Source organism: Penicillium roqueforti, assembly GCF_015533775.1.
Source record: "Penicillium roqueforti strain LCP96 04111 chromosome Unknown scaffold_74, whole genome shotgun sequence".
Lineage (NCBI taxonomy): Eukaryota > Fungi > Ascomycota > Eurotiomycetes > Eurotiales > Aspergillaceae > Penicillium > Penicillium roqueforti.
The window spans coordinates 630-14,670 of NW_024067638.1; the positions used below are offsets into that span (position 1 = coordinate 630).

The following is a 14,041-nucleotide window of genomic DNA, read 5'->3' on the forward strand; positions in this document are numbered from 1 at the left end:
CCCGTTTCCAGATGGGCTTTCTCTGAATTATTCCTCTTTCTCTCTCTCTATATCTCACTTTCGCACCGAGATATTATAGACACTGTTCAATTATTCTTGTGATACTTGCTGTGGTGTACCAGGGTACTGTGTCAATTCTTCTTCGACTACATGCAAATGAGTTAGCCAGGTCTTCGTTTCACTATCATTATCATCATCACCTTCCTCGGAGACTCGCTGTATACTGGCTTTTTTTTTTCTTCTCTCTATATTTTTTTTTACCCCTTCTTCTTCTTCTTCTTCTTCTTCTTCTATCTGTTTGAAGGATCAACGTGAGCCGAAAAAGAATCAAGTGGCATTCCGACTCAGTGAGGTATCGATCATGAGCAGCTTTGCAAGGCGCAACGAAGGGAATGATGCCTACCTCATGAATCATCAAATGGCAATGCCTGGCTCGTACGGTCAGCAAGAGAGCCATGACTTCAACACGCATGGATCTGGTTCATATCATTTCCCTCAACATTCTTTCAACCCATATGGGTCTCAGTTTGGCCATCCCTACGGTCCACAGTCGAGTCTGTCTCCGGGGTTGCAGCATTTGCAGTATACGTCGGAACATTCGATTCCATCGATGACAACCCCGGATGACCCCCGGCTGCACCATCCGCCGCAGTTCATGTCCCAGTCGCGCTACCTTCAAGGGCCGAGGTACCTGCCCCGCGACCCGCTGGGTGAAACCGAGATTGAAAGCCAGGAGTCTCATAACGAGGCTACGTTGCTGTCAGAGGCTGTAGTTCCCGCACTTAGCGGCTTCCCTGATGTAAAGGAGTTTGATCAATTGATGCAGAAGTGGGTGATTCGTGATCAACCAGGATGGACTCGATGCTAATATCTCATTCTAGCTATGTTGAGGACCTGTCCATCAAGAAGCAAGATAAAGCGTTGATCTATGCTAGGAGGGCCCGTAACATCAGAACTGTGTTGATTGACCCCAAAGATACGGCGGTGGAGTCTGCTCAATTTCGGTATGGGTCTCTTTGGTTCAATCAATTACCTGCCTTGCTAAACAAATCAGGTTTTGGGTCAAAAAGATGTTCAAGCTCCAAGCTGTGGGATCTGATGTAAGTCTCGCCTGTCCCGGTACATATGATCTCAATCGATGCTGACGAGTGATTTGTTGCGATGTAAAGCATAGGAAGATGATCTGTCACGAGGGCAAGCCGGTTGCGATTCGGGAAAAATTGTTCAAGATCCTCACCAAGGCTCATCAGCAATGCCAGCATGGTGGCCGAGACAAGACATCTGCTCAGGTCCGACGGATATATTCATGGTGGGAAAATCCGTGCCGTACTATATATTATGTACATAACATGTCTGATGTACAGCCACTGACTATCTCATTAGGGTTCCCAAGGAACTGATCTCCCGCTTCGTCAAGATCTGCCCAACCTGTCAGGTGCGCCGTGGGGGTTCTCGATTGACGCCGCCTAATTCGCGAAGAAGCTCCCCCAGACTGGAGATGGTCTCTCGATCCCCCAAACTTCCGTCGCCGCCAATCTCGCGACGAGAATCGACTTTTGCCGGTCAACTTCCCCTTGACAGGACGCAAGCAGATTATTTTGGTCATTTACATGGTCATGGTGGCTGGCTAGATAGTCATCAAAATGTGCAAAGTCGCTCGAATCTAGGTAACGGAGTTCGCTCGTTCCAGGGTTCCATGGGCAATCTTTCGCACTCAATTGCTGGTACCTTGGATTCCTTCTCCGCCGACCTATCCATTCCTCCGTCCCAATTGAGTTATACAACGGGATATGTCCCGCACGGGGCTGCACCTCAGCGAGAGTATTGATTGGCCTTTCTGGTCGACTTGTGTGGATGTTGCTTTTTGAGTATTATCAGGGTACACTAAGTGTGTGCTCTCTAAAAGTATACCTTGCCAGGAGTCTCTAGATATTTTTGTGCTTCCTTGTGAACGACAAGTCTGATGAGTGGCACACACGGACAGGGCAAGAAGTTGATTCCCATCCGCTACGGGGTTTTGAGTGACGCCAATATTGAATGGAGGGAAGGGAGGAAGGGATCCGGAAAAAAAAAGGAAGAACATGACAAGAGGGAAAAAAAAACACAAAAATACGCTGAATAATCGAACGACTGAATTCTGAATTTTGCATTGTACAACAGTAGACCAACGACCGAAAATTACAGAAGTTTTGGCGAGAGGACCTCTTTGATCGGGATATACAACAATCAGATATGCACATGGTCCGCGATCGTATTCGATATTCGAATGTTCAGTAGCCAATTGCGGTATAATTGGAGCCTCGTGTGACCATTTCTAAATGCATACAGATTTGGCGACATGAAAACATCAATTCATAGCTCCCAGCGTCGGCGCTTGAGGGGGGTTGCACGGGTTCAAGGCACTCGGTGCTTGTGAGATAGGCGACCACGGTGTTCCAGGCAAATATAGGACCGAGTGGATCAGATTCGAAACTCCATCTCCGAACCTTTAGAAGATCATCAATTCCTCAACTCATTCAAACAGTAGACAGGTTTTTAAACAGGAAGCGAGAACTTCTTGCCCTTCAAAACCCTGGGAGAAAAAAGCGCATAGGTCAGTGTCCGCATCATACGTCTGTTTTTTTTGTTTCTTTGAGCGAATTGAGCTTACTTGTTGTAGTAAATGTAAAAGAAATCGGAGTAAAGCAAAGTTTGGATGATTCCGGCGATAATGCTCACAGGCTGGAAGGAACGTTGGAAGGAGGCTTCGGTAAAATAGCGGAAAATCCAGTTGGGGATGTAGAGTGCCCTATATAGTCCCAGAGCAAACAGATAGTGGGTGGTGATGGTATCCGCTTCCCCGGTTCGTTGCAGCATGAATAATTGTGGCAATATAGCAACCGACTCCAACCAAATGGAAAAAGTCCAGAGTATCTACATGACGTTAGTCCCGTTCTTTCTACACCGTAGACAGCATGGAACCAACCTCGGAGATGCGATAATCGCGCGGAAACAGAATCGCGAGCACCGCGCTAATTCCGAGGAGGTATTGAACTTTGAAAGTATCGATATTGGGATCATGTGTGGGTTTGTAGTCGTTGAGCATGAGGTAGATGACGTAGGCCGAGGAACCGATAAACAGAAGCTTGAACGTAGTGAGGTACAGGGAGTCGGTGAACGTCCAGAAAAGATCTATAAGGCGCATGAGTGATTATGATCAACATAAAGCTGACGGTGACGTCGAAACCTACCAAGATACCGAGTGACAAAAACGAGTAGGTATAGCACCTGCGATTTGAACGACAACCCGGAACAACTCTGCGACGCGCCATTAGTTGCAAGTCATATGTGGCCTTATAGATAGCAAAACATACGCTTGACGTCTTCATCTTCTGCAGAAGCATGAAGATCGACGCCAAATGGGAGAAGTCGGCTTCAATCGTTAGTATATCGCGTTGGTTTTCCATTAGTTTTCATGCCATACCTAATAACCTGAAGATATTCATTGTGCCGAAGACGGATCTGAGTTAATAGTGAATAGTGACCTAAGCCAGGAGAGAGAGGGAGAAAGAAAAGAGAGGAAAGGAGAGAGGGAGACGAGTCTGAGAATTGGGAGACTCGACCAAAATAGCTGAGTTGTTGACACGAAGGCAAAAAATGGAAGGGGAACTTCGAATTACTTGCAGATCAGGTACAATACGTGTATGGTATGGGTATGTATTACACAGGACAGCGAGGAAGGCATGGAGGTACATGGAGGTACCTCTTGGCAAGGCCTTTCGAAGCGGCAAAATAAGTATATATTTGTACCTACAGCGAGGAGGCGGCATCTTAAGTATCTACACTATTTCCCTACATATTTATAGAGCGCCGAAATGCATAATGTCGTCAAGTCGTCATATTGATACAATCATAATCGCTACCTAGACCTGCCCAATACCTTGATAGTAAAACGCCGAGATATAGTGACGTTGTAGGGCAAACTTACATTTGCCTCGCTAGAACAAGTTTCCACCCCCAATGCTCTCATCGGCCATTCGCTGGAGATGACCTTCAGCTAGCTCGCTCTTAAGAGCACATATTGAGCTTTCACGATCGAGTCGATCCCAGTCTCGAAGTTCCGCTCGCTTGGACCTCTGTGTCTCTGCGATCTGCTCAAGTAGTTTTTCTTTGTCGACATCAAGCTGAGCTAACCGCTTCTCCACAGCAGGATCTAGAAGCGACGGAAGACTCCGACCTTCCGGCATGATAGTACATAGCCCCGCAAGATGGTTGATCCCCCTCTGAGCCAATGGTTGAGTCACACATGGAGTGCCGGGTTGCCGGGAAGTTGGATGTCGGTAACTGCCACCTAGTACCGGAGATGAGAAAGAAGCGCGAGGACCTGCTGGTGGAGCTTGCGAAGGTGCAACAGGCCCGCGACGTACCGGCGGTGACCCCGTCCAAGCTTCACGTGGGCCAGGTCCGCGACGAGGACGAGTCGGCGCGGATAGTAAAGAGACATGCGGAGGACCACGATGTTGGTTAGATGGCGGCCTAGGTCCCTGATAAGGTCCTGATGGCGGGAGTGGAAGTGGGCTTGCACTGTGATTTTTCGGTTGAGTCGGGATGTTGCCACCAACCCTGGTCCCACTTGTCTGGGATTCTCTCTCTGGAATCGAAAAAGGCGAAGGATTGCCAATTGGTGCTCGGTCCTCATGATCTGGGCGTTGCTGTGTGTGAAAAGGCTCCGTATCGTAGGTCTGATCCCGGTGCGGAGATCGACCTTGGGGTTTCGACGACCGTTGCAAGGGTACCGGGGAGCGAATCGGCGACCGACTACGAGCTTTTTCGGGAGCCACAACAGGCTTTTCTATAGCCGACGATGAAAGTCGAGATATCAGGGCGGGTTGTGAGGCCAAGGCTTGTGCAGGTGAAACATCTCGTTTCGCCACATCACGAGAGTGGCCTCGATGCGATACATGAATTGGGCTCTGTGGCAACAAGCCTTCTGGCTGTGCTCTCGGAGAGGAAGCTCGGGGGGGTTTGTCAATATTCAAGACAGCAGAACCATCTCGTCTCGCGGATCGGAAGACTTGGCTTCCAGGGGTTGTATCGCGCATTCGTCTAGGGCTGTTGCGAGCACGGGATGCGTTGCGTGATCTGCCATCACTGTAGGGCGATTTCGAGCGCCATTTTTGGGGCGGTGATCTGATCCTGTCATCTCTTCTGGGCGAGAATCTTCTTGGTGGAGATCGTCGTCTTTCGTAGGGGGGTGGGCCAAAGTTTCTCCCCGGAGGAGTACGTGAGCGTCGCCGGTATGGCGGTGGTGACCGACTCCGTACGCGCCCGTACCCTCTATTTGCTGACGGTACCCAAGTGTCGGCTCGTGGTCGAGGAGGGCTTCGGTTTCGTGGTGGCGAACGCCGGTGACGAATTTCATACCCCCGGGAAGGGGAACGACCGTTTCTCTCGGCGGGACGATAGCTTTCTCCACCTCTTCGTTCATCAAATCTAGGGAAATACTTAGAAACTTTCTTTCAAAACGTTTGGATACGCCAACGAACCTTCTGCGATCCCAGTCCATTCTGGCACGGAGAATATGGATATTAGAGGAGGTGAGATGAGGTTCAAAGTATTCTGGGTTCTCCGTCTCCTGGGGAGAAGGGTGAAAGTAGATAGATAGTATAAGGAATTGAAGGGTCGAATCGCGGTAGATGGAAGGACCAAGCTAAACCCCTTTTAGAATCAGTTCCCGTGACTGGGGCTCGATATATGTACATACATACCAAAACTACGCAAGATGCTTGGAATACTATTTATATAAATCTACAAAGTACTCCCCTTGAAGTCGCATAGATTAATCAATAAGAATAAGAAATTTCATTCAGAACTAACCATACATTAAAGGCTAGAAACTTTCCTTGCAACCTAGAGTATGAACCAAAGCAGCCAAACTCCAATGCTCATCATGAAAAGAAGCACACCCGGGAACCCCTAAAGAAAAAAAATAGAAAATCACAGTAAAAGAAGCATCCTTAATGCTTTCCCCGTCTCTCCTCTTCCTTTCGGAATCTTTTGCGGTGCTCCTGTGCAATCATATCACTCAAGTCCTCCTGGAAACCCCAGTTCGGTGGATTCTGCTGCTGCCTCTGTGACTCGTACATGCTCTGGAGGCTCTCTTTGCTGAGACCATCGCCAGATTGAATTGCATCCAAGTTGACAGACACTTCAACATCTCCAGGCTTCTTGCGTTTCCGACTTTGGTCATCTGCACCAAGAACAGGAGGCTTGCCTGTTGTTCCGCTAAGGTCATATGCCCTATCACCCCCGAAAAAGCCTTCCACGTTCGTTTGTTTCTCGGGTATGACTTGATAAGCACTCCGAGGGTGAATAGATTCCTCGGTATCGGTACCACGATGGTGTTTGCGCACATCAAACTCTCCGGAAACATTCTCGGCGCCAACAAATTCAGATGGGACTGCCGATTCGATTCCACTAGCGGTTTCCATGCCACTAGGAGAATGAGCCCCTGCACCCACGCCACCTTCGTCACTTTCTTCTTCTTCGTGTTCATCGTCGTCCTCCTCGGCTTCACTCTCCTCCTCTGACTCCTCTGATTCGTGTAATTCTCCCCAAAGCTCTTTTTCAACCGGCTCTCCTTGTTGGGCATGTTGTTGAGGCTGTAAAACGCCGAAGATATCACCTCCGAATAGGGGGCGGTTGTGTTCATCGACAGGTGGCTTTCCATAACCCCCAGGCTGATAGCCCCACGACGCGCCGGGTGGAGGCGGCGCATTGAGGCCGGGGATCTTCAGCGCTGGGTAGGAAGACGGGGGACCATGTCGCTGCTGGTTGACAAGCCACGGGGGAGGGCCTCCCGGGGTCATACCAAGAGCGTCCTTTAACTCATCGCTCAATTCACCAGGTCGGAGATGCTTGAGATTGGTCTCGTATTCTTTGCCCTCATAATAGATTTCACCGTAACGAGTCAGTTCTGGCTTGGTTTGGAAACGGAAAAATGCCTCGTAAAGCTTCTGGTAATCGATGTCCAGCTTGCCCATCTTTGGCTGTACTCTTTCCCGTTGCTTCTGCTTCAAACTTGACTGCTCCTGCTTCTCTAAAGCGGCGTCACGCATTTCAGATATTCCCGTCTCCTGTATGAATTTTGGGAGAGCGAACGGTGCCTTCTCCACTCCCCGTTTGGATGAGAGATACTCTCGTTTGAGCGACCAGTGGGAGGGTACCGGAACCACATTGCGATGGGCTTTAATGTGAACGAGGAGTCGAGGATCAGAGGCAGATGTATCTGTCCATTCCACAATCTCAGGCTTTCGTACCATTGCTTTGAGTTCAGCAACGGATAGCTTGTTCATTTCCTTCCGCTTCTTTTTGGAGATCTTGGGCTCGCTATCTTGCTCTTCGTCGGGTATTTCATCACCATCAAAGAAGACCTCGGGTTTATCAGCCTCCTTCGATGAATTGTCGTTCACTGTCTCGTCGAATTTTCCGGCAACACCTTTGTACATTTCCCATAGCGGATCGGTTGGGTCAGGAAGCAGGTCAGTGTTGGTATCAGCTGGTGCATCTTGAGCAGTAGCCACTGGCGAAGATGACAGTTCTCGTGCGATGGTGTTGTCAATGGAATTTGTAGTCTTTGTAGCAGTGTTAGCATTGTATCGGCCACGGCTGAGAGGTTTCGAGGGATATATATGTCTTACCTCGGCTTTCTGGGCCTTTTTCTTGGCTCTTCTGAGCTGGTTCTTGCTCAATTTCATGGTCGCTGGAAGGTTTGGCAACCGCTCAATTAACGCGGTGCCGAGAATTAACGCGGTGCCAAGCGGAGAATATTCCGGAGAGACGTGGTACTGGCAGCTTGGTTCAAGTGCGTGCAAGGGATAAACTCAGCTAGCGAAAGACAATGGAGTGGGGGACAAGGTTGAAAACAAAATAGTTATATGGCATCTCAATTGCCATCACGTGCATTCACCCGATGCCTTACCGCCTATATCTTTCTACACTAGGTACAAATCTCACGTGGTCGGAGAGGTTTTGTCATTTGTTACGCAATTCATGACCTAGTTAACTAACTATACTTTATTATATAGTTAATATATGTTTAGTCCAGCTACTTGTATAGAATATTCAGTATTGTGCTAATAACCTAGTAGACACTAAAAAAAGGTAAAAAAAAAAGATAATATTGTACAAAATGGGGGGAACAAGCTCTATCAGCAAAGATAGCAAATAAGTTCCTAAACAATCCTCACTTAAAGCAAAGGATCTACATAGATTTGCGAAGCTGTAGTTCACTAGCCCAGCCACATCATAGAAACATAATCCGATTATAGAATGTATGCCAGTATTGATGTGAATGGTGCAATGTTGAGCTTAGCAGAGCCCTGGAAGTTAAGCAGACAGTCTACTTCTTCTTCTTTGCGGATCTTGATTCTGTTCGAGTCTTAGATTTTGATCATGTCAAGTAACCATTAGGTGTAGGAGCAAATTACCTGCAGCAGTTCGCTTCTTCTTCGGCCGGCCCTTCCCTCGCAATTTGGCACTATGAATCAAATGTTTAGTAGGAGTGTATGTGACATGGGACAACAATTCTTACATCTGAATAGCTTCTTCTCTGTCATCTTCGGCTTCGTCAAATGTTGTCAATCCAAGAGGCTTATAAGTGTTTTGTAAATCTTGGAAAGACACAGTCTGCTTAGGATACCAGGCTGCAAGCGCTGGTCCACGCAACCGCTGTCTCAAGATCTTGTTTCCAAGTCGAAGCCGTTGCGGGTTGAAATTAAGAGAGAATATGCGGCATTGGGTCTAGAGGAATTGTCAGTTAGTGAATGTCGGCACAGCGCAATGAAAAGGTGGATGAACCTTAACTAGATCCAAGATCCGACTTGACGCCATTTTGCTTTCTCAAAGGTTCAGAACAATCATATGCAAGAAGAAGGGTGAAGCAGCTGTTCACAGCGACTTGGTAGACAGGTGTCATTGAACTTCGGTAGCAACAGAAAGTTTGACCGGTGGTCATGTGACCTCCCGAAGTATACCGCCTACATATCATCCATGTTTTTACCTCCAGGCGCAAGAGGAAAACTAGACTAAGACTGAACAGGGGCTACAACAGTCGATATGTCTCAAGCCAAAGAGATAGAAAATCCAGCAATCTTAAAAAGGCCAGTGGTAGATCTTAAAAGATCATCATCTGTCTTTGGGTCAGATGGCACACAAAACTCACAAAAGCGGCCTAAGGTGAATACCATGTTCTCATCCCACTGAGCGAATTCCTGTTGATTCGAGTGACCTTCTAACATCTACTTGCATAAAGGTTCAACCATCAAGTCGGCCATCGGATACTAAGTCCTCCTCTATTATTGTCAGTCACAGCATGGGCAAGTCCAGCAACCATTCTCGTATACTTCTTCTACAACGCCTTGTTCGAGAAATATCAACCGATTCTGATCTCGCTGGTGTTGACTCGGAGATTTTGGATGCAATTTCGAGGCTGGATGACACGTTTCGTACGACGAAGAGTCAATTGCCTTCCAAAGATCCTTCCATAGCTGGTGAGGTCCCAATATCACGCCACCCAGATCACAGTCCCAAGTCGGTCAATGGCTCGTTTGGCCTTGAGCTCCCCCCTATCATGGATCACAAGCTTGAACTTGCTGTCTTTACCCATCCAGCTCTTAGCAACAATAAAAACACGACCTACGACCGACTCGAGATCCTAGGCGATGCATACATTGAGCTGATTGCAACCAAACTCGTCTGGGAGAGATTTCCAGATTTACCAGCAGGTCGGATATCACAGATTCGGGAGATGCTTGTTAAGAATGAGACACTTTCGGGCTTCGCAGAAAGCTTTGGTTTGGACCGCAGGGTTGCTGTGCCGCCAAACTACAACACCCCATCAAAGCGATGGACCAAAACAAAAGGCGACGTATTCGAAGCCTACGTCGCGGCAATCATACTATCCGATCCTGTCTCTGGCTATGAAGTAGCCGAGCATTGGCTAGCAGGTTTATGGGTGCCAATTCTCAAGAACTTGGGACATCAGAAAGGGGAGTTACGCTCCAAGGAGGCTCTTGCTAAGAAAATTATGGGGAAAAGAGTCAAGCTTGAATACATAGAGGAGCGTCCATCAATTCAGCAGAAGGGCGGTACACAAAATTTCTTCGTCGCGTTATATCTCACTGGGTGGGGATGGGACAAAAGGTTTCTGGGTTCCGGTCAGGGTTTGAGTAAAGCAGCTGCAGGTGACGAAGCAGCGAAAAAGACGTTGCTGAACACGCCTCTGATTCTTGAGATCATATCAGCGAAAGAGTCATGGGAGTCTAACTCTTAAAATCTTGGTCATATTTCACGATTGATCGGGTCGGTTTCTTCAAGTTACTAGATCTCGCATTCCATTTCTTACTCAATAAAATAAAATAGCACCCGATGAGTCCACCCTTGCACTGTGCAGCTTAAAGACGTTCCTAGAACCCCATTGGCTTCGGCGGAGAATATGTAAATCCGAGATTGATTCTCCCCAAGGAATCAATCCTTCTCACCTCTATCCGTCTCTTGACCTCTACCAGAGACGGCTGGGGAAGCCGCGCAAGCCGAATGATATCTATATCATAGAATGACGAGTATGGAATTTGTCTTCGTCAACGTTCAGAAGCCAAGTGACGCCCTTCAGCTCGCCAAAGCACCCGAGGTCCGATCTCACGTGACGCGTTATCAATGGAAGCAATCTGCGCGTCGAGACAAGCGAACCCGAAGGATCTTGCTAGGTGTTGCACAGGATGTGAATGGAGCTGGATTTCAAAACGGCCTCCGGCTCGATTCTTTTAAACCGGAACCACCGTCGATATTGCCTCAAATAGGCGGACTCCGAGTTGACCCTTTCCAGTCATATCCTATCTCGGGTCAACCGTGGACTCCGCTGCTGGTCGATCACTGTAAGTTACTTTTTGAACTTGATTTAAACAAGGTGGACTTTGTTAATATGGTAAGACTTGATACACATGGCAGTTGATATTCCCGAGCTTGACCTACCTGGAAACCACGGCCTCTTGAGGACCACTTGGTTTCCATTGGTGATGACCGAGCCCGCTTTATTCTCTGTCATTCTTCTTCTTGCTGCATCGCATTATGCCTCCCTACAGGTCGATCCTAGCAGTATGAAAATCGATCTCCTCGGTTTTCGTTATACAGCTGTACTATCCATCAATCGCAGTCTTGATGCTCGGCAGCCCGAGAATGTACATGACGCTTTGATAGGAGCCATAGCAAAGATGGCAAGCTATGAGGCCATGTTCGGCAGTCTCGAGAATTATAATATCCACATGCAGGGTCTCGCACGACTCATTAGTTTACGAGGGGGTCTTACTTCACTAGGCTTGAATGGCTTGCTCCAGCGGATGGTGCTTTGGATCGACTGTAATGCCGCTTTCTTACATGGATCGGCAATGTATTTCCTTATGGATACCTCTGTGCCGGGTGAATCTCCGCCATACCCGAATCCTGGTCAATTCCTCGGGAGCTCGTGATACCCAGCAGAGTCTAAATCATTTCATTGAACCAATCAAAACCCCGCATATCCATCGGTATGATGTCATGATCTCATCTATCATATATAGTTCATGCATTTCCTAAATAGGATATCACATCTAAAGCCCGCCCCACATCTCTTGGTGGATATGCCCCACAGATTTCCGATTTCAGATAACACATACTAATGCGGGATCTGGGACATATGTACTGTATACTACATCATAGGTCCAGTCGCTGAACATATAAGGAATGAACACCTCACGGGGAAAGATCAAATCTCTATCAATCGGCATTACTCCCCCAGCTACTCCCTATCTTCACCACAAAAATGGCTCTCACTGGTAAAGTCGCCCTTATCACCGGCGGTGTCAAGAATCTTGGAGCTGCAAGTGCCCTTGAACTAGCTAGTGTCGGCGCCAATCTTGCTCTTCACTACCATTCGTCCAGTGGCGAAAAGGATGCAGCTGCGCTCAAAGCCACACTCCAGGAAAAGAACCCTTCGATCAAGGTTTCCTTCTACCAGGGTGATCTCACCTCTGCAGCTGCAGTGACAAAATTGTTTGAAGATGTTATTCGTGACTTTGGCCATGTCGATATTGTGGTCAACACAGTCGGGAAGGTGCTGAAGAAGCCTATCACGGAAATCAGCGAGGACGAATATGACACAATGTTCGCGTAAGTCTTTGGAGAAGAACATCACGAGCTCTCTGGGCATGGTTGACAAGACTTTTTTTCTAGGGTGAACTCCAAAACTGCGTTCTTCGTCCTAAAGGAAGCCGCTGCTCATGTGACCGATGGTGGAAAGATCATCAGCATTGTCACTGCGCTCCTAGGAGCGTTTACTGGCTACTATACTTCTTACGCCGGCAGCAAAGCTCCTGTCGAGCACTTTACTCGGTATTTTGCCAGTCTAGTGTCCATTCAGGTCCTTGGCTAACATCTATCATAGGGGTGTTTGCAAGGAGCTTCAGTCTCGCAGGATCAGTGTGAACAATGTCGCCCCGGGACCAATGGATACACGTGAGTTTACTACTACAAATAATCAAGGGATACGTTTCGTTCAAACGATCTAACGAGATGTTACCAACAGCTTTCTTCTATCCCCAGGAATCTCCAGAAGCTGTGGAATTCCACAAAGCAAATGGCATGGGCAACCGTCTTACCATGGTAGAGGACATTGCTCCTATCATTCGCTTCCTCTGTACTGATGGTGCGTGGATTACCGGCCAGACCATTTTCGCCAATGGTGGATATACTACTCGTTGATTGAGTCTTTAAATTCTCATGGCAAGGCTCCTGGTAGATCGAATTACAATTGAATGGGGTTGGGGAGGGGGCACAGCCCTATTGTATTTTCTTCCCTTCCAAGCTTCTCTCGATCATATAATGCAAAGGGAGAATGTTTGTTGAATAGAAAGCCTCATTATTTCTTCACTGATGATAAATTATAATATGATATTTTAAAAATGTTCCTGTGTAGTGAATACGCGCGGGGCCGTATAGTAACGAATAAGTGGAGGACTGTTTTCTATGGTACGAGTAGTAGGATACTAGACTAAAGAGTAAAATGAGTATAATTATTAGGCCTTGATAGGTGCTGTAGTACCTGGGGAATTTTGGTACTATTATCCGGTGCTGCGGCACCTAGTACTACAGTACGGAGGTCCATCCCAAAAGTTCTTGTCTCACTCATTTTCACGCTAATATAAAACTAGTCCTAGTGGCGGAGAGGAGATCATGTGACCGGGTGCTCTCTCTACTGGGTCGAAAAAAATAGAAATCTAGTTGGTAAAAAAGTATTCGCTAAGAAACGGTAGAAAAGATCCAGCCGGTAGAAAAAAACTATCTATCTTAACCATATAAAGGACATGCCTGGGCGCATGTCTCTTCCGCTTGGCCAAAAGACCATTATGTCAGCCCTTGCGCTAATATTATTAGAACCTGTCAGGACCCTAGTACAAAGAAGGCTGATACCTGAAGTATTTGTCAGGACCCCAGTACTGAGAAGGCTGATACCTGAAGTATTTGACAGAAAAACGGTAGTAAGGCGAATGTATATATGGTAGAAAAATCTCAATCAATTCTCTAATTCTCTAAAAATGATAATAGTCCGGAAAACATGACAATCTGATAGACAACTTAGTAATCAAATAAACAAAATAAAATGAAAGGATGTTTTTTGGGCAGAAAACCTTCTAAGTTCGTTTTTCTATAGAAAAACCAGCCTGGTTAGTTATATGACCTAACTATATTAGGGATAAAAAATAATAGTATTTATCCTAGATTCTAATATACCCCCTAGCTTTTAAAGCGATTATAATTTAGAGCTTTAAGAGCTATCTTAATTAATAAAATTCTCTTTATCTAATTAGTTATAAAAGTAATTCCCTAAACTATTCTTATTTCTAATTGCGGAGCGAAGCGAAGCAATTAAAAAAAATAACCCTCTCCCCCCCCCCTGGGAAGGGGTCCCCCGGAAGGGCCCCCGGAGGGAACGCCTCGAAAGGAGATCATGTGACCAGGCGCTCTCTCT

At 47.1% G+C, this 14,041-nt stretch overlaps 9 protein-coding genes across 9 annotated transcripts; 5 read left to right on the top strand and 4 right to left on the bottom strand.

Moving 5' to 3' along the window:
• Positions 1-361: 361 nt before the first annotated feature.
• Positions 362-1,828, top strand: LCP9604111_9747 (integrase zinc binding domain-containing protein; the record flags this gene model as incomplete). The annotated part of the gene is made up of 5 exons (XM_039078035.1): positions 362-828; positions 882-1,004; positions 1,055-1,100; positions 1,170-1,309; positions 1,384-1,828. The coding sequence occupies 5 exons, from the start codon at positions 362-364 to the stop codon at positions 1,826-1,828; spliced, it is 1,221 nt and encodes a 406-aa protein (XP_038924251.1).
• Positions 1,829-2,535: 707 nt separating this feature from the next.
• On the bottom strand, positions 2,536-3,485 carry LCP9604111_9748 (uncharacterized protein; the record flags this gene model as incomplete). The annotated part of the gene is made up of 6 exons (XM_039078036.1): positions 2,536-2,572; positions 2,651-2,913; positions 2,966-3,171; positions 3,231-3,297; positions 3,354-3,412; positions 3,464-3,485. 6 exons carry the CDS (start codon positions 3,483-3,485, stop codon positions 2,536-2,538), a joined length of 654 nt encoding a protein of 217 aa, XP_038924252.1.
• Positions 3,486-4,270: 785 nt separating this feature from the next.
• On the top strand, positions 4,271-4,507 carry LCP9604111_9749 (uncharacterized protein; the record flags this gene model as incomplete). Its single annotated transcript, XM_039078037.1, has 1 exon — positions 4,271-4,507. The coding sequence occupies one exon, from the start codon at positions 4,271-4,273 to the stop codon at positions 4,505-4,507; it is 237 nt and encodes a 78-aa protein (XP_038924253.1).
• Positions 4,508-5,014: 507 nt separating this feature from the next.
• LCP9604111_9750 (uncharacterized protein) lies at positions 5,015-5,545 on the bottom strand (the record flags this gene model as incomplete). The annotated part of the gene is made up of 1 exon (XM_039078039.1): positions 5,015-5,545. One exon carries the CDS (start codon positions 5,543-5,545, stop codon positions 5,015-5,017), a length of 531 nt encoding a protein of 176 aa, XP_038924254.1.
• A 451-nt stretch (positions 5,546-5,996) lies between these two features.
• Positions 5,997-7,736, bottom strand: LCP9604111_9751 (U2 snRNP complex subunit CUS1; the record flags this gene model as incomplete). The annotated part of the gene is made up of 2 exons (XM_039078040.1): positions 5,997-7,613; positions 7,680-7,736. 2 exons carry the CDS (start codon positions 7,734-7,736, stop codon positions 5,997-5,999), a joined length of 1,674 nt encoding a protein of 557 aa, XP_038924255.1.
• A 644-nt stretch (positions 7,737-8,380) lies between these two features.
• On the bottom strand, positions 8,381-8,871 carry LCP9604111_9752 (mitochondrial 37S ribosomal protein mS33; the record flags this gene model as incomplete). The annotated part of the gene is made up of 4 exons (XM_039078041.1): positions 8,381-8,409; positions 8,469-8,518; positions 8,573-8,781; positions 8,839-8,871. 4 exons carry the CDS (start codon positions 8,869-8,871, stop codon positions 8,381-8,383), a joined length of 321 nt encoding a protein of 106 aa, XP_038924256.1.
• A 225-nt stretch (positions 8,872-9,096) lies between these two features.
• On the top strand, positions 9,097-10,312 carry LCP9604111_9753 (ribonuclease III; the record flags this gene model as incomplete). Its single annotated transcript, XM_039078042.1, has 2 exons — positions 9,097-9,216; positions 9,293-10,312. The coding sequence occupies 2 exons, from the start codon at positions 9,097-9,099 to the stop codon at positions 10,310-10,312; spliced, it is 1,140 nt and encodes a 379-aa protein (XP_038924257.1).
• Positions 10,313-10,594: 282 nt separating this feature from the next.
• LCP9604111_9754 (transcriptional regulator family TF) lies at positions 10,595-11,504 on the top strand (the record flags this gene model as incomplete). The annotated part of the gene is made up of 2 exons (XM_039078043.1): positions 10,595-10,913; positions 10,969-11,504. The coding sequence occupies 2 exons, from the start codon at positions 10,595-10,597 to the stop codon at positions 11,502-11,504; spliced, it is 855 nt and encodes a 284-aa protein (XP_038924258.1).
• Positions 11,505-11,836: 332 nt separating this feature from the next.
• On the top strand, positions 11,837-12,774 carry LCP9604111_9755 (uncharacterized protein; the record flags this gene model as incomplete). Its single annotated transcript, XM_039078044.1, has 4 exons — positions 11,837-12,183; positions 12,247-12,405; positions 12,458-12,528; positions 12,599-12,774. 4 exons carry the CDS (start codon positions 11,837-11,839, stop codon positions 12,772-12,774), a joined length of 753 nt encoding a protein of 250 aa, XP_038924259.1.
• Between the last annotated feature and the right edge of the window lie 1,267 nt (positions 12,775-14,041).